At 40.6% G+C, this 18269-nt stretch overlaps 1 protein-coding gene across 1 annotated transcript in view; it reads left to right on the plus strand.

Annotated features, from left to right (window-relative positions):
• LOC139766170 (protein O-mannosyl-transferase 2-like) overlaps positions 1-18269 on the plus strand; it is a 47454-nt gene that overhangs the window by 21915 nt on the left and 7270 nt on the right. The window contains exons 10-14 of the mRNA XM_071694440.1: positions 7425-7575; positions 7839-8028; positions 8288-8445; positions 9528-9619; positions 17519-17673. Coding sequence (XP_071550541.1) covers positions 7425-7575; positions 7839-8028; positions 8288-8445; positions 9528-9619; positions 17519-17673 — 746 coding nt within the window. The remainder of the gene's footprint in view (positions 1-7424; positions 7576-7838; positions 8029-8287; positions 8446-9527; positions 9620-17518; positions 17674-18269) is intronic.

Here is an 18269-nt window from a genome sequence, read left to right on the forward strand (position 1 = left end):
AAGGGTCCTAGTATGTTTAGGATCCCTGTAACATCTTGGATCCCAGTGGTGTCTTAAGATGCTAATAACGTCTAGGATACCTATAATATCTAGGATGCCAGTAACATCTAGGATGCCAGTAACATGTAGAATATTTCCAGTAATATCTAGGATGCCAGTAACATCTAGGATGCCAGTAACATCTAGGATGCCAGTAACATCTAGGATGCCAGTAACATGTAGAATATTTCCAGTAATATCTAGGATGCCAGTAACATGTAGAATATTTCCAGTAATATCTAGGATGCCAGCATTATCCAGGATGCCAGAAATATCTAGAATGTCTGTAATTTTTAGGATGCCAGTATAGTAATATCCATGATGCCAGTAATGTTGAGGATGTCAATAATCATACTGGAAATATCTAGAATGTCAATAATCATGCCAGTAATGTCTTTGTATCCAGTAGTGTCAAGGGTCCTAGTATGTTTAGGATCCCTGTAACATCTTGGATCCCAGTGGTGTCTTAAGATGCTAATAACGTCTAGGATACCTATAATATCTAGGATGCCAGTAACATCTAGGATGCCAGTAACATCTAGGATGCCAGTAACATCTAGGATGCCAGTAACATGTAGAATATTTCCAGTAATATCTAGGATGCCAGTAACATCTAGGATGCCAGTAACATCTAGGATGCCAGTAACATGTAGAATATTTCCAGTAATATCTAGGATGCCAGTAACATCTAGGATGCCAGTAACATCTAGGATGCCAGTAACATCTAGGATGCCAGTAACATCTAGGATGCCAGTAACATCTAGGATGCCAGTAACATCTAGGATGCCAGTAACATCTAGGATGCCAGTAACATCTAGGATGCCAGTAACATCTAGGATGCCAGTAACATGTAGAATATTTCCAGTAATATCTAGGATGCCAGTAACATCTAGGATGCCAGTAACATGTAGAATATTTCCAGTAATATCTAGGATGCCAGTAACATCTAGGATGCCAGTAACATGTAGAATATTTCCAGTAATATCTAGGATGCCAGTAACATCTAGGATGCCAGTAACATGTAGAATATTTCCAGTAATATCTAGGATGCCAGTAACATCTAGGATGCCAGTAACATGTAGAATATTTCCAGTAATATCTAGGATGCCAGCATTATCCAGGATGCCAGAAATATCTAGAATGTCAATAATCATGCCAGTAATGTCTTTGTATCCAGTAGTGTCAAGGGTCCTAGTATGTTTAGGATCCCTGTAACATCTTGGATCCCAGTGGTGTCTTAAGATGCTAATAACGTCTAGGATACCTATAATATCTAGGATGCCAGCATTATCCAGGATGCCAGAAATATCTAGAATGTCTGTAATTTTTAGGATGCCAGTATAGTAATATCCATGATGCCAGTAATGTTGAGGATGTCAATAATCATACTGGAAATATCTAGAATGTCTGTAATTTTTAGGATGCCAGTATAGTAATATCCATGATGCCAGTAATGTTGAGGATGTCAATAATCATACTGGAAATATCTAGAATGTCTGTAATTTTTAGGATGCCAGTATAGTAATATCCATGATGCCAGTAATGTTGAGGATGTCAATAATCATGCCAGTAATGTCTTTGTATCCAGTAGTGTCAAGGGTCCTAGTATGTTTAGGATCCCTGTAACATCTTGGATCCCAGTGGTGTCTTAAGATGCTAATAACGTCTAGGATACCTATAATATCTAGGATGCCAGCATTATCCAGGATGCCAGAAATATCTAGAATGTCAATAATCATGCCAGTAATGTCTTTGTATCCAGTAGTGTCAAGGGTCCTAGTATGTTTAGGATCCCTGTAACATCTTGGATCCCAGTGGTGTCTTAAGATGCTAATAACGTCTAGGATACCTATAATATCTAGGATGCCAGTAACATGTAGAATATTTCCAGTAATATCTAGGATGCCAGTAACATCTAGGATGCCAGTAACATCTAGGATGCCAGTAACATCTAGGATGCCAGTAACATGTAGAATATTTCCAGTAATATCTAGGATGCCAGCATTATCCAGGATGCCAGAAATATCTAGAATGTCTGTAATTTTTAGGATGCCAGTATAGTAATATCCATGATGCCAGTAATGTTGAGGATGTCAATAATCATACTGGAAATATCTAGAATGTCAATAATCATGCCAGTAATGTCTTTGTATCCAGTAGTGTCAAGGGTCCTAGTATGTTTAGGATCCCTGTAACATCTTGGATCCCAGTGGTGTCTTAAGATGCTAATAACGTCTAGGATACCTATAATATCTAGGATGCCAGTAACATCTAGGATGCCAGTAACATCTAGGATGCCAGTAACATCTAGGATGCCAGTAACATCTAGGATGCCAGTAACATGTAGAATATTTCCAGTAATATCTAGGATGCCAGCATTATCCAGGATGCCAGAAATATCTAGAATGTCAATAATCATGCCAGTAATGTCTTTGTATCCAGTAGTGTCAAGGGTCCTAGTATGTTTAGGATCCCTGTAACATCTTGGATCCCAGTGGTGTCTTAAGATGCTAATAACGTCTAGGATACCTATAATATCTAGGATGCCAGTAACATGTAGAATATTTCCAGTAATATCTAGGATGCCAGCATTATCCAGGATGCCAGAAATATCTAGAATGTCAATAATCATGCCAGTAATGTCTTTGTATCCAGTAGTGTCAAGGGTCCTAGTATGTTTAGGATCCCTGTAACATCTTGGATCCCAGTGGTGTCTTAAGATGCTAATAACGTCTAGGATACCTATAATATCTAGGATGCCAGTAACATGTAGAATATTTCCAGTAATATCTAGGATGCCAGCATTATCCAGGATGCCAGAAATATCTAGAATGTCAATAATCGCCAGTAATGTCTTAATTTACAGTGTTAAGGTACCAGTAATTCTAGGAATCATAATGTCTCAAATGCCATTATTCTCAATGACAGTAATTTGTTTTCGGGATGTTTTGTTTAACATTTACACAATTTAAGAAGTGAGGTTTACCACATTAGGCTCTCAAAACTTTTCCTGGAAATTTTTTTTTGTTCTACTTTGAAATACTATTTTTATACATAATTGTTTTTCCAAAAATATTGTTCTTAAGCATATAATGAACTGATAAATTTACTTATTCATTGTAAATTAAGTTTAGATTGGCTCTTCGTATAAAGGGTAAATTTATGATATTTTGTGGTAACAGTGGCAGGGTTCCCCTCCACAGGGCCCGGGGGGCAGTGCTTACCGCTGCCTGTACTGTCAACCTCTCCTCTTTTTGTATCCATTTTTGGATACTCACAAAATGGTAATTTTCTAATGTTGACTTTTTTTTGAAGATTTTTTTTATTTAAAAAAATAATTTAAATTTAAAGGGGGAAATATAATCAGGGGATTAAAAACAGCATCTCTTAAGTAAAGCCTTTAGTTTTACTTTTTTTTTTTATGTACTTGTCACGGGGTTACATATAATAAACAGAAGTTATTGTCTAACTGCAGTATCTTGAAAAGTTTTTCCCTGTTTTTTATATTTTTTCATTTTTTCAGGAGTTTTTTAAGGTGGGGTTCTACCATCCCAAAATTTTTTGCTGCTTCGACAACACAGAGTAGACAGCGCAGTTTCCCTGAATGTATGTTTACAAAAGTACCGAGTGAATATCACACGGGGAAAAGAATCCTTTTTCCAAGTCATATACACAAAAATTTCGTTGTGTATCTTCTGATTGTACTTTCTTTTTCCTTTTTAACAGTCATGTAGGGGGATGATGGAGAATAAAACCCCCTATCTTTCCCATTTTTTGTAGCAGGTCTAGGATCCTTGGGTCAAAGGGGATTGGGAGGGGGAGTCTAAAATCCTCCTTGTGTTACACTGCCCGTAGTAAAACGGGAGGGCTAATTGAAAAATTTTTCTCAAAAGCTCGTTTTTTCCTGATACTTCCTTGTTTGGCAAGAAAAAAAAAGCACGATCTTCAATATTACAAAAACACTTTCACCTTACACAAGACCCTTCAGCCCAAGATGCATTTTCCACCCCAAAGATAATAAAACTTATTTCCCAGGTGTTTTGCACTTCCCCAACAAAGAAGCACACAACATTACCACATTTTTTACTTAAGCCCTGTAACCCGCTCCCTGAGCACTATGGGAGCCTTGTAGCAGGGGATTCTAGGGCAAATAGAAAAGTATATATTTGTATATTCAAATGATGAAATGAACACAAACTTCTGAGGCTCAGAAACCTAAAAAAAGCAAAAAATCAGGTTTGGGACCTTTTCCCCAAAACTGAGAAAATCCCCCAAAATTCAGAAATTTGGATTGCCTGCAGGGTCATTCTTGCCATCTTAGCCCTTTTCCTTTATAGTGTACTGCATTCATAATTACTTTGTTTATTTGAAGTTTCATGCTTTTTTGTTACTATATATTGTACATGTGTACAATATGCATGTCATTTCTACATTTTGATTACAGAACTAAAAAATACAGAAAGGCCAGGTCCCAAGGAATCTGAATCTTAAAGTTACATTGTTTTTTATTGCATTTTCATTTATAAGTACTCCAAACCATTTCCCCTAAGAAAATTCTTGATGTCACCCGGACCCTTTTCCAAGGCTCTTGAAACCCCAAGGAGTGCTGCCTCCCCGTATCAAACATTTAAACCTTTCCCAAAATCCCAAAATACAGTCACCCCCTTTTTTAATAAAATTTCCCCTGCAAAACCATCCAAACCTGCTGCCTTGCCGGCTTTCATTTCCGCAAAGCTTTTTCTACCCTTCTCTGTTTTTCCCAAAACATTTTTTTCCCTAACCCTCTCACTTTGCACACCACCTCGACCAAAACCCCTATATCTCCACCTTCATCAACACATTCAACAAACCTCAAAAAACTCATCCATCTCCTTCTCACAAACACCACACTTGTTATCACCTCCCCCTTTCCCCTTCACTGAAGTTCCCCTTTGCGTAAAGTGTGTGAAAGAGAAAGTTAAGAGTAAATGTGAATAAGAGCAAGGTTATTAGGTACAGTAGGGTTGAGGGTCAAGTCAATTGGGTGGTAAGTTTGAATGGAGAAAAACTGGAGGAAGTAAAGTGTTTTAGATATCTGGGAGTGGATCTGGCAGCGGATGGAACCATGGAAGCGGAAGTGAATCATAGGGTGGGGGAGGGGGCAAAAATTATGGGAGCCTTGAAGAATGTTTGGAAGACGAGAACATTATCTCGGAAAGCAAAAATGGGTATGTTTGAAGGAATTGTGGTTCCAACAATGTTGTATGGTTGCGAGGCGTGGGCTATGGATAGAGTTGTGCGCAGGAGGGTGGATGTGCTGGAAATGAGATGTTTGAGGACAAAATGTGGTGTGAGGTGGTTTGATTGAGTAAGTAATAATGGGTAAGAGAGATGTGTGGTAATAAAGTGTGTGTGGTTGAGAGAGCAGAAGAGGGTGTTTTGAAATGATTTGGTCACATGGAGAGAATGACTGAGGAAAAATTGATGAAGAGGATATATGTGTCAGAGGTGGAGGGAACAAGGAGAAGTGAGAGACCAAATTGGAGGTGGAAAGATGGAGTGAAAAAGAATTTGAGTGATAGGAGCTTGAACATGCAGGAGGGTGAAAGGCATGCAAGGAATAGAGGGAATTGGAACGATGTGGTATACCAGGGTCGACGTACTGTCAATGGATTGAACTAGGGCATGTGAAGCATCTGGGGTAAACCATGGAAAGTTCTGTCGGGCCTGGCTGTGGAAAGGGAGTTATGGTTTCGGTGCATTATACATGACAGCCAGAGACTGAGTGTGAACAAATGTGGCCTTTGTTGTCTTTTCCTAGCGCTACCTCGCGCACATTTGGGGGGATGTGGTTGTTATTTCATGTTCTGTGGGGTGGCGATGGGAATGAATGAAGGCAGACAGTATGAATTATGTACATGTGTATATATGCATATGTCTGTGTGTGTATATATATATGTATATTTTGAGATGTATAGATATGTATATTTGCGTGTGTGGACGTGTATGTATATGCATGTGTATGTGGGTGGGTTGGGCCTTTCTTTCCTCTGTTTCCTTACGCTGCCTCGCTAATGCGGGAGACAGCGACAAAGTAAAATGAATACATATCCCTTGGGATAGGGGAGAAAGAATAATTCCCACGTATTCCCTGCGTGACGTAGAAGGCAACTAAAAGGGGAGGGGGCGGGGGCTGGAAATCCTCCCCTCTCATTTTTTTTGATTTTCCAAAAGAAGGAACAGAGAAGGAGGCCAGGTGTGGATATTCCCTCAAGGGCCCAGTCCTCTGTTCTTAACGCTACCTCGCTTACGTGGGAAATGGTGAATAGCATAGAAGAAAAGATATATATATTATCCCTGGGGATAGGGGAGAAAGAATACTCCCCATGTATTCCCTGCATGTTGTAGAAGGCAGCTAAAAGGGGAGGTAGTGGAGGGCTGGAAATCCTCCCCTCTTGTTTTTAATTTTCAAAAGAAGGAACAGAGAAGGGGGCCAAGTGAAGGTATTCCCTCAAAGGATCTGTCCTCTGTTCGTAACACTATCTCGCTAACATGGGAAATGGTGAATAGTATGAAGGAAGGAAAAAGATATACAAATATACATAGAGTGAATTGGAACGATGTGGTATACTGGGGTCGATGTGCTGTCAGTTGATTGGACCAGGGCATGTGAAGTGTCTGGAGTAAACCATGGAAAGTTTTGTGGGGCCTGGAAGTGGAAAGGAAGCTGTGGTTTCGATGCATTACACATGACAGCAAAAGACTGAGTGTGAATGAATGTGGCCTTTGTTGTCTTTTCCTAGCGTTACCTCGCACGCACAGAGGGGTAGGGGGGTACCATTTCATGTGTGGTGGGGTGGCGGCGGGAATGGATGAAGGCAGCATGTATGAATATGTACATGTGTATGTATATGCAGGTATACATTGAAATGTATAGGTGTGTATATGTACATGTATGGGCGTTTATGTATATACATGTGTATGTGGGTGGGATGGGCCATTCTTTCGTCTGTCTGCTTGTGCTTCCTCGCTAATGCGGGAGACAGCGACAAATTATAATAAAAAAAACATAAATGCCGATGCACTACATATACACATCAACACATACACATTTACACGTACAAATTCATACTTGCTTGTCTTTATCCATTCCTGGCACTGCATCATCCCTAACAAAACACAGCATTGACAAAATAGGGTGTGCTTTTGCCTGTCAGTGTTTGGCAATTGCTGTATGGAAAAACCATTGTATCACAATATTGGCATGTTTTTGATATTTGTATCTCAGCATTAGTTGTATTGGAATATCTGTATCATGGTAGCAGTATCTATAGATCTGTATCTCTGTTTCATAGAGGTATTATTTCTTTTATTAAATCACTGAATCTGTATTAATGTATCTGCAGACATCCACTTTGGGGCAAACATAACCATTCAAAGCAGCCGACCACTCTGCGGCTTCCTGGAGTCTTGGTATGACCTTTTCCCTTCAGAGTGGACAGCACCCTGCCAACAGGTCACAACTGCCACTCTTAGGGACAATGCGACAGTTATGTGGTGAGTCTTCACCTGCAGGTGTGTGAGAGGGAAGGGGAGTGAACAGTAACCTACCAGCAGGTCACCATGACTTCCATCAGGGACAGCAAGACCCTCATGTTATGAGATCTCACGTGTAGTTACCCATTTGCAAGTATCTGTTTACTGTACATTCATGGGACCTCATCTCATTTAGACTCCGGTATACCATTTACATTTGCAGTCTCTTCAGTAGTTTATTCCATTTGTCCACTACTTTTATATTTACTTCTTTTGTTTCCCAGGACGATCAAGAAGGTGGACTTGGATGCTGGAGCAGTGTTAGATGGGTTTGACCCTAGCCAAGAGCCACTGCTGGTGAGGAATGGTGATTATGTGATGCTAACCCACAGTGAAACGGGCCGTTCCCTCAGGTCCCATGGCCATCGGGCACCCATCACTAAGAGACATTTTCAAGTCTGTGGCTATGGAGATGTAAGATATCTATATGTGAATTGCATGAAAGTGGACAATGTGAATGCACAACATTGAGTCATATACTAAAAGTTAAAGATTTCATTTAATTTTTCCAAAACCTGTCTGGATGAGTACAGCTGTCCAGAAGAACATAAGTTAAAGTATTAATGTACTTTTGATTCTTAGTATATGTTTACTGCCTTGTCTCAGTAAAACTTCATCTCATTATATTTATGTTATTGCATCTCTGTGTTGCTGTCACATCACTTTAATTCAGGATGGTACAGGGGGGCCCTTCGAGACATGGCAGTTGATAATAGCAGGTGTAGAGGTCGGAGAGCCATTGGCCATCATCAACCAAGACTTTATGCTGAAACATCACAAGATGAACTGTTTCCTCAAAGCCAATGAGAAGGTCCAGCTGCCCAAGGAATGGTGAATTCTCACCTGCTTCTGTCTGTAGCCTGCATTGGACAGTTCATTTGAGGACAGAGAAGTGACAGTGTTACAGGGGAGACAGAATTAAATCCAGTTAGAACATTTACTAGTTTGAAACATAAACTATCTTTATGGAACCAGTAGACATTCTTTATGAAGTATTGTTATTACAGAATTTAGTAAAGGGAGTAATAAGTTGAAGTAAAAATTGATAACAAGCATTACAGGGTAATGTCTTATTTGCATAATGTGGTCATGTGGAACTTGCCTATCTATTTGCTTGTCTGTATAACTGACACCCATTCATTCCGTGAGCTCCTGGCCACGGCAAAAGTCTCCATAACTGGTAAGCTTTAGTGCCTCACCAGTAACAGGCCACTGGGATAGGACATCTCCTAAAATGTCTGCCTAATGTTTTTCAACCTACTACTTTTCCATAATGCTTCTTTCAGATGTTCCTAACTACTACTTTTTACTAGTGTGTCTACCTAATGGAACATGGTCGATGATAGGTTGGTCAAAAAGGCATATAGTTCCAGAGATGAAATCACAAGGAGGGAGGAAAAGCATGCTGAAGAAGAGATAGCTAGGTGTATTGGGGAAATTTTGAAGTGTAGAGATTTTTTAGATGGAAATGCTAGCAAATAAATTGTGCTTAGTTACAATATAGGTATTTGGTGTGTGAAGGTTAAGTTGTAAATGGAGACTAAATTTTCATGTGATGCACCAGTTAAGGGTGCTAAATGGGAATGCTAGAAAGAGCTTAACTTGTGAATGTATTTAACTTTAAACACAGGGCATGGGTTGAGGATTTTGTTCTGTGAACTGAGGGGCACCACACACATGATCCACATGCTCCACATAAATGGGATTGGATTTATAGATAGAATAATTTTTCTGTAATCATTTTACCATAGAAATCAAGTTTCATAATTATCAGAGTAATTTTACAAGATAGAATAATTTTTCTGTAATTCTTGCACCATAGATGTTATATGATTATCAGGGTAATTTAGAATAATTTTTCTGTAATAATTGTACCATGGATAAGTTACATGATTATCAGGGTAATTTCACAGGGCATTCAATGGTGCAAAGGAAGTTACATGCACTAAGAACCGTGATCAGCCAGGCACAGAATGGCATGTCAACTGGAACAACAGTCCCAAATGTAAGCATCATGTATTGCCTCAAGACTACTGAAACCTCAGCTACATCCTTGTCTTGTTTCTTATACATTTACACTCTTCTGACAAAATCATAGCTAGTCATGCATCTCTGCTGCTGTTGATTACAATAATGCTGGAACATATTTCAAGAGAAATAACAGATATTTCAGCTTAACTGTTCACTTTCTGAATTAAAGAGAAATGGTAATCTGCATAAGAAAATTTTGTGGGTTGTTAGAATGGTGACAATATGATGACTTGTGATAATGATTATTTTATATTGAATGTTCCTTCTTTTGTAAACAGCTCATTAAGCCAGTGCTTATTCATCAGAGAATATGCATCGCATAAGACTGTCAACTTAAAAACTGATCTAAGTATTGTGAAAATGGAGGGTAGATGACATGGCTCCTCAGGTGCAGTAAATTTATCTGGTGTGAAACATAATCAAACAACCCTCTTCACAGTACAGTGACAGAATTCTCAACAGCTGCTTTCTCTGGACAATTGAACTTCAAAAACCATGAATAAGTATTGAAAATATCTGCAAGAAGTATGTGACCATCACTGGTGAAATATTCACAAAATGTTTATGGTCAACTTCAGTGAAATATTTGTGAGAAGCATATGGTCATCCTTAGGGAATACAGTTAAGCATAACAAACTGAATCGTGATATTTTTTCTGCAGTAATTTTTAGCATGCTTTCTTTGCCAAGGAAAATTGGGTAGTGTGTTTAGTGTTTCCTTCATTTAGCAGCATATAACAGTTTCACTCTCCTGGCCTTACACTTACTTTCTCTTGCCTTCTTAGTCTTGATTACATCACTTCATTCATGCTCATTCATTCATTCCTAAGCATTAACCCTCATAGCACAGTCCACCTCAGTAGCTTTTTCAGCAAAAGAACTCTGTTAAAGAAAAATAGTGCATGTGATCAGAATCAAATTATTGACTATAGCTGATTTGGGTGAGAAACTGCAGAAGCTGGTGACTGTGTTTGGTAAAGTGTGTGAAAGAAGAAAGCTGAGAGTAAATGTGAATAAGAGTAAGATTGTTAGGTTCATTAGAATTGAGGGGCAAGTCAATTGGGAGGTAAATTTGAATGGAAAAAAACTGGAGGAAGTGAAGTGTTTTAGATATCTAGGAGTGGATTCAGCAGCATATGGAAGCAAGTAGTGGTGATGTGAGAAGGAGATGGAGTGAGTATTTTGAAGGTTTGTTGAATGTGTTTGATGATAGAGTGGCAGATATAGGGTGTTTTGGTCGAGGTGGTGTGCAAAGTGCGAGGGTTAGGGAAAATGAGTTGGTAAACAGAGAAGAGGTAGTAAAAGCTTTGCGGAAGATGAAAGCCGGCAAGGCAGCAGGTTTGGATGGTATTGCAGTGGAATTTATTAAAAAAGGGGGTGACTGTATTGTTGACTGGTTGGTAAGGTTATTTAATGTATGTATGACTCATGGTGAGGTGCCTGAGGATTGGCGGAATGCGTGCATAGTGCCATTGTACAAAGGCAAAGGGGATAAGAGTGAGTGCTCAAATTACAGAGGTATAAGTTTGTTGAGTATTCCTGGCAAATTATATGGGAGGGTATTGATTGAGAGGGTGAAGGCATGTACAGAGCATCAGATTGGGGAAGAGCAGTGTGGTTTCAGAAGTGGTAGAGGATGTGTGGATCAGGTGTTTGCTTTGAAGAATGTATGTGAGAAATACTTAGAAAAGCAAATGGATTTGTATGTAGCATTTATGGATCTGGAGAAGGCATATGATAGAGTTGATAGAGATGCTCTGTGGAAGGTATTAAGAATATATGGTGTGGGAGGCAAGTTGTTAGAAGCAGTGAAAAGTTTTTATCGAGGATGTAAGGCATGTGTACGTGTAGGAAGAGAGGAAAGTGATTGGTTCTCAGTGAATGTAGGTTTGCGGCAGGGGTGTGTGATGTCTCCATGGTTGTTTAATTTGTTTATGGATGGGGTTGTTAGGGAGGTGAATGCAAGAGTTTTGGAAAGAGGGGCAAGTATGAAGTCTGTTGGGGATGAGAGAGCTTGGTAAGTGTCAGTTGTTGTTCGCTGATGATACAGCGCTGGTGGCTGATTCATGTGAGAAACTGCAGAAGCTGGTGACTGAGTTTGGTAAAGTGTGTGAAAGAAGAAAGTTAAGAGTAAATGTGAATAAGAGCAAGGTTATTAGGTACAGTAGGGTTGAGGGTCAATTCAATTGGGAGGTGAGTTTGAATGGAGAAAAACTGGAGGAAGTGAAGTGTTTTAGATATCTGGGAGTGGATCTGGCAGCGTATGGAACCATGGAAGCGGAAGTGGATCATAGGGTGGGGGAGGGGGCGAAAATTCTGGGAGCCTTGAAGAATGTGTGGAAGTCGAGAACATTCTCGGAAAGCAAAAATGGGTATGTTTGAAGGAATAGTGGTTCCAACAATGTTGTATGGTTGCGAGGCGTGGACTATGGATAGAGTTGTGCGCAGGAGGATGGATGTGCTGGAAATGAGATGTTTGAGGACAATGTGTGGTGTGAGGTGGTTTGATCGAGTAAGTAACGTAAGGGTAAGAGAGATGTGTGGAAATAAAAAGAGCGTGGTTGAGAGAGCAGAAGAGGGTGTTTTGAAGTGGTTTGGTCACATGGAGAGAATGAGTGAGGAAAGATTGACCAAGAGGATATATGTGTCGGAGGTGGAGGGAACGAGGAGAAGAGGGAGACCAAATTGGAGGTGGAAAGATGGAGTGAAAAAGATTTTGTGTGATCGGGGCCTGAACATGCAGGAGGGTGAAAGGAGGGCAAAGAATAGAGTGAATTGGAGCGATGTGGTATACCGGGGTTGACGTGCTGTCAGTGGATTGAATCAAGGCATGTGTATGGGGGTGGGTTGGGCCATTTCTTTCGTCTGTTTCCTTGCGCTACCTCGCAAATGCGGGAGACAGCGACAAAGCAAAAAAAAAGAAAAAAATGGAAGCAGAAGTGAGTCATAGGGTGGGGAGGGAGCGAAGGTTCTGGGAGCATTGAAGAATGTGTGGAAGGCAAGAATGTTATCTCAGAGAACAAAAATGGGTATGCTTGAAGGAATTGTGGTTCCAACAATGTTGTATGGTTGCGAGGCGTGGGCTATAGGTAGGGGATAGGGGAGAAAGAATACTTCCCATGCATTCCTCACATGTCGTAGAAGGCAACTAAAAGGGACAGGAGCGGCTAGAAACCCTCCCCTCCTTGTATTTTAACTTTCTAAAAGGGGAAACAGAAGGAGTCATGCGGGGTGTGCTCATCCTCGAAGGCTCACATTGGGGTGATAAATGTGTATGGATGTAACCAAGATGAGAAAAAAGGAGAGATAGGTAGTATGTTTGAGGAAAGAAACCTGGATGTTTTGGCTCTGAGTGAAACGAAGCTCAAGGGTAAAGGGGAAGAGTGGTTTGGGAATGTCTTAGGAGTGAAGTCAGGGGTTAGTGAGAGGACAAGAGCAAGGGAAGGAGTAGCACTACTCCTGAAACAGGAGTGGTGGGAGTATGTGATAGAGTGTAAGAAAGTAAACTCTAGATTGATATGGGTAAAACTGAAAGTGGATGGAGAGATATGGGTGATTATTGGTGCATATGCACCTGGGCATGAGAAGAATAATCGTGTGAAGCAAGTGTTTTGGGAGCAGCTGAGTGAGTGTGTTAGTAGTTTTGATGCACAAGGCCAGGTTATAGTGATGGGTCATTTGAATGCAAAGATGAGTAATGTGGCAGTTGAGGGAATAATTGGTGTACATGGGGTGTTCAGTGTTGTAAATGGAAATGGTGAAGAGCTTGTAGATTAATGTGCTGAAAAAGGACTGATGATAGGGAATACCTGGTTTAAAAAGAGAGATATACATAAGTATACGTATGTAATTAGGAGAGATGGCCAGAGAGCGTTATTGGATTACGTGTAAATTGATAGGTGCGCATAAGAGAGACTTTTGGATGTTAATGTGCTGAGAGGTGCAACTTGAGGGATGTCTGATCATTATCTTGTGGAGGCAAAGGTGAAGATTTGTAGAGGTTTTCAGAAAAGAAAGAGAGAATGTTAGGGTGAAGAGAGTGGTGAGAGTAAGTGAGCTTGGGAAGGAGACTTGTGTGAGGAAGTACCAGGAGAGACTGAGTACAGAATGGAAAAAGGTGAGAACAAAGGATGTAAGAGGAGTGGGGGAGAAATGGGATGTATTTAGGGAAGCAGTGATGGCTTGCGCAAAAGATGCCTGTGGCATGAGAAGCATGGGAGGTGGGCAGATTAGAAAGGGTATTGAGTGGTGGGATGAGGAAGTAAGATTATTAGTGAAAGAGAAGAGAGGCATTTGGACGATTCTTGCAGGGAAATAATGTAGAAAAATGGGAGATGTATAAAAGAAAGAGGCAAGAGGTCAAGAGAAGAGTGCAAGAGGTGAAAAAGAGGGGAAATGAGAGTTGGGGTGAGAGAGTATCATTAAATTTTAGGGAGAATAAAAAGATGTTTTGGAAGGAGGTAAATAAAGTGCATAAGACAAGGGAACAAATGGGAACATCAGTGAAGGGGCTAATGGGAGGTGATAAAAAGTAGTGGTGATGTTAGAAGGGGATGGAGTGAGTATTTTGAAGGTATGTTGAATGTGTTTGATGATAGAGTGGCAGATATAGGGTGTTTTGGTCGAGGTGGTGTGCAAAGTGAGAGGGTTAGGGAGAATGATTTGGTAAACAGACAAGAGGTAGTAAAAGCTTTGTGGAAGATGAAAGCTGGAAAGGCAGCGGGTTTGGATGGTATTGCAGTGGAATTTAATAAAAAAGGGGGTGACTGTGTTGTTGTCTAGTTGGTAAGGTTATTTAATGTATATATGACTCATGGTAAGGTGCCTGAGGATTGGCAGAATGCTTGCATAGTGCCATTGTACAAAGGTAAAGGGAATAAAAATAAGAGCTCAAATTACAGAGGTATAAGTTTGTTGAGTATTCCTGGTAAATTATATGGGAGGGTATTGATTAAGAGGGTGAAGGCATGTACAGAGCATCAGATTGGGGAAGAGCAGTGTGGTTTCAGAAGTGGTAGAGGATGTGTGGATAAGGTGCTTGCTTTGAAGAATGTATGTGAGAAATACTTAGAAATGCAAATGGATTTGTATGTAGCATTTATGGATCTGGAGAAGGCATATGATAGAGTTGATAGAGATGCTTTGTGGAAGGTATTAAGAATATATGGTGTGGAAAGAAAGTTGTTAGAAGCAGTGAAGAGTTTTTATCGAGGATGTAAGGCATGTGTACGAGTAGGAAGAGAGGAAAGTGATTGGTTCTCAGTGAATGTTGGTTTGCGGCAGGGGTGCGTTATGTCTTCCTGGTTGTTTAATTTGTTTATGGATTGGGTTGTTAGGGAGGTGAATGCGAGAGTTTTGGAAAGAGGGGCAAGTAGCAGTCTGTTGTGGATGAGAGAGCTTGGGAAGTGAGTCAGTTGTTGTTCGCTGATGATACAGCGCTGGTGGCAGATTCATGTGAGAAACTGCAGAAGCTGGTGTCTGAGTTTGGTAAAGTGTGTGAAAGAAGAAAGCTGAGAGTAAATGTGAATAAGAGCAAGGCTATTAGGTACAGTAGGGTTGAGGGACAAGTCAATTGGGAGGTAAGTTTGAATGGAGAAAAACTGGAGGAAGTGAAGTGTTTTGGATATCTGGGAATGGATTTGGCAGTGGATGGAACCATGGAAGCAGAAGTGAATCATAGGGTGGGGGAGGGCGTGAAAGTTCTGGGAGCGTTGGAAAATGTGTGGAAGTCGAGAATGTTATCTTGGAAAGCAAAAATGGGTATGTTTATAGGAATAGTGGTTCCAACAATGTTACATGGTTGCGAGGTGTGGCCTATAGATAGAGTTGTGCAGAAGAGGGTGGATGTGTTGGAAATGAGATGTTTGAGGACAATATGAGGTGTGAGGTGGTTTGATCAAGTAAGTAATGAAAGGGTAAGAGAGATGTGAGGTAATAAAAAGAGTGTGGTTGAGAGAGCAGAAGAGGGTGTGTTGAAATGGTTTGGTCACATGGAGAGAATGAGTGAGGAAAGATTGACTTAGAGGATATATGTGTCAGAGGTGGAGGGAACGAGGAGAAGTGGGAGACCAAATTGGAGGTGGAAAGATGGAGTGAAAAAGATTTTGAGTGATCGGGGCCTGAACATGCAGGAGGGTGAAAGGCATGCAAGGAATAGAATGAATTGGAATGATGTGGCATACCAGGGTCGACGTGCTGTCAGTGGATTGAACAAGGGCATGTGAAGCGTCTGGGGTAAACCATGGAAAGTTTTGTGCGGCCTGGATGTGGAAAGGGAGCTGTGGTTTCGGTGCATTATACATGACAGCTAGAGACTGAGTGTGAATGAATGTGGCCTTTATTGTCTTTTCCTAGCGCTACCTCGCACACATGTGGGGGGAGGATGTAGTCATTTCATGTGTGGCGGGGTGGCGACGGGAATGAATAAGGGCAGACAGTATGAATTATGTACATGAGTATATATGTATATGTCTGTGTGTGTGTTTATATATGTGTATGTTGAGATGTATAGGTATGTATATGTGCATGTGGACGTGTATGTATTTACATGTGTATGTGGGTGGGTTGGGTCATTCTTTCGTCTGTTTCCTTGCGCTACCTCGCTAACACGGGAGACAGCGACAAAGTATAATGAATAAATATAAGCTGATTTAGGTGAGAAATTGCAGAAGCAGGTGACTAAGTTTGGTAAAGTGTGTGAAAGAAGAAAGCTGAGAGTAAATATGAATAAGAGCTAGGTTGTTAGGTTCATTAGAGTTGAGGGACAAGTCAATTGGGAAGTAAATTTGAATGGAGAAAAACTGGAGGAAGTGAAGTGTTTTGGATATCTAGGAGTGGATTTAGCAGCAGATGGAAGCGGAAGTGAGTCATAGGGTGGGGGAGGGGGCGAAGGTTCTGGGAGCGTTGAAGAATGTGTGGAAGGCAAGAATGTTATCTCAGAGAACAAAAATGGGTATGATTGAAGGAATAGTGGTTCCAACAATGTTATATGGTTGCGAGGCGTGGACTATAGATAGGGTTGTGGGGGGGGGGGGGTGTTGGAAGTGAGATGTTTGAGGACATTATGTGGTGTGAGGTGGTTTGATTGAGTAAGAAGTAATGAAAGGGTAAGAGATATGTGTGGTAATAAAAAGAGTGTTGGTTGAGAGCAGAAGAGGGTGTATTGAAATTGAAATGGTTTGGTCACTTGGAGAGAATGAGTGAGCAAAGGATGACAAAGAGGATATATGTGTCAGAGGTGGAGGGAACGCCAAATTGGAGGTGGAAGGATGGAGTGAAAAAGATTTCGAGTGATCAGGGCCTGAACATAAAGAAGGGTGAAAGGCTTGCAAGGAATAGAGTGAATTGGAACGATATGGTATACCGGGGTCGACGTGCTGTCAATGGATTGAACCAGGGCATGTGAAGCGTCTAGGGTTAACCATGGAAAGTTTTGTGGGACCTAGATGTGGAAAGGAAGCTATGGTTTTGGTGTGTTACACATGACAGCTGGAGACTGAGTGTAAACGAATGTGGCTTTTGTTGTCTTTTCCTAGCACGCATGGAGGGGGGGTGCCATTTCATGTGTGGTGACAGGAATAGATGAAGGCAGCAAGTACGTATATGTACGTGTGTATATATGTATATGTCTGTGTATGTATACGTTGAAATGTATAGGTATTTATATGTACAGCGTTTGTGGGTGTGTATGTATATACATGTGGATGGGTTGGGCCATTCTTTTGTCTGTTCCTTGTGCTACCTCACTAATGTGGGAGACAGCAACAAAGTATGATAGTAATAGTTAAAATAGATTAGCAGAATATGAATTTTTGCATATGATAAGTTGATTTGACATCTAGAAGATTTTTTGATGAAGTAATGTTGTTGGTCAGTGAAGAAGAGGGTATCGGTGCGGAAGAGGACGGTGGGGCTGTGGGGCAAGATAGTGCAGCAACATCTCAATATGTTCATCGGCAACTCTATCCTCATTAACATGGAGGAGGAAGAGCGTTCAGCCAGACCATGGATGTGGCCCACACTGTGGCAGGTATGTTACACTTTCATCTATAGTCACATTGTGGTGGTGTGTCACACAGGGTAACTGTCACATCATAAAAGGAAATAATGAGGTTTTGTGATAACCACCCCAGTAATGCAGTTGTGTAAGTGTGGATACACCAGTGAATGGTGTATCAGGCAACTTCACAGAACAATCAGGTCATGGAATTTGGAATATCATGTGGGAGGTCCTTAAATTTTTTTATATTTGGGACTGGTTCCATTCTTGACAGTTCTATATATATCATGTTGTTTCTGGGGAATATCCTCATTGTGTAATATAAATTTCCAATGTTAATACTTTCAGGACTGGTATAATTTACGTAAATATATAGTTTATTTTTGAAATGTGCGAATATAAAGTCTGTGGGGCCTGGATGTGGATAGGGAGCTATGGTTTCAGAGCATTAGACATGACATCTAGAGACAATTTTTTATCCATTTTCCTGGTGCTACCTCACTAAAGTAGGGGATGGCGATGCTAATTCCTGTAGGGTGGGTTAGCACCAGAAATGGATGAAGGCAAGTGATTATGAATAGGTATGTGTGTATATATGTCTGTGTATGTGTGCATGTATATTTACG

The sequence above is a fragment of the Panulirus ornatus genome, chromosome 57 (genome assembly GCF_036320965.1).
Source record: "Panulirus ornatus isolate Po-2019 chromosome 57, ASM3632096v1, whole genome shotgun sequence".
NCBI classification, from domain to species: Eukaryota; Metazoa; Arthropoda; class Malacostraca; order Decapoda; family Palinuridae; genus Panulirus; species Panulirus ornatus.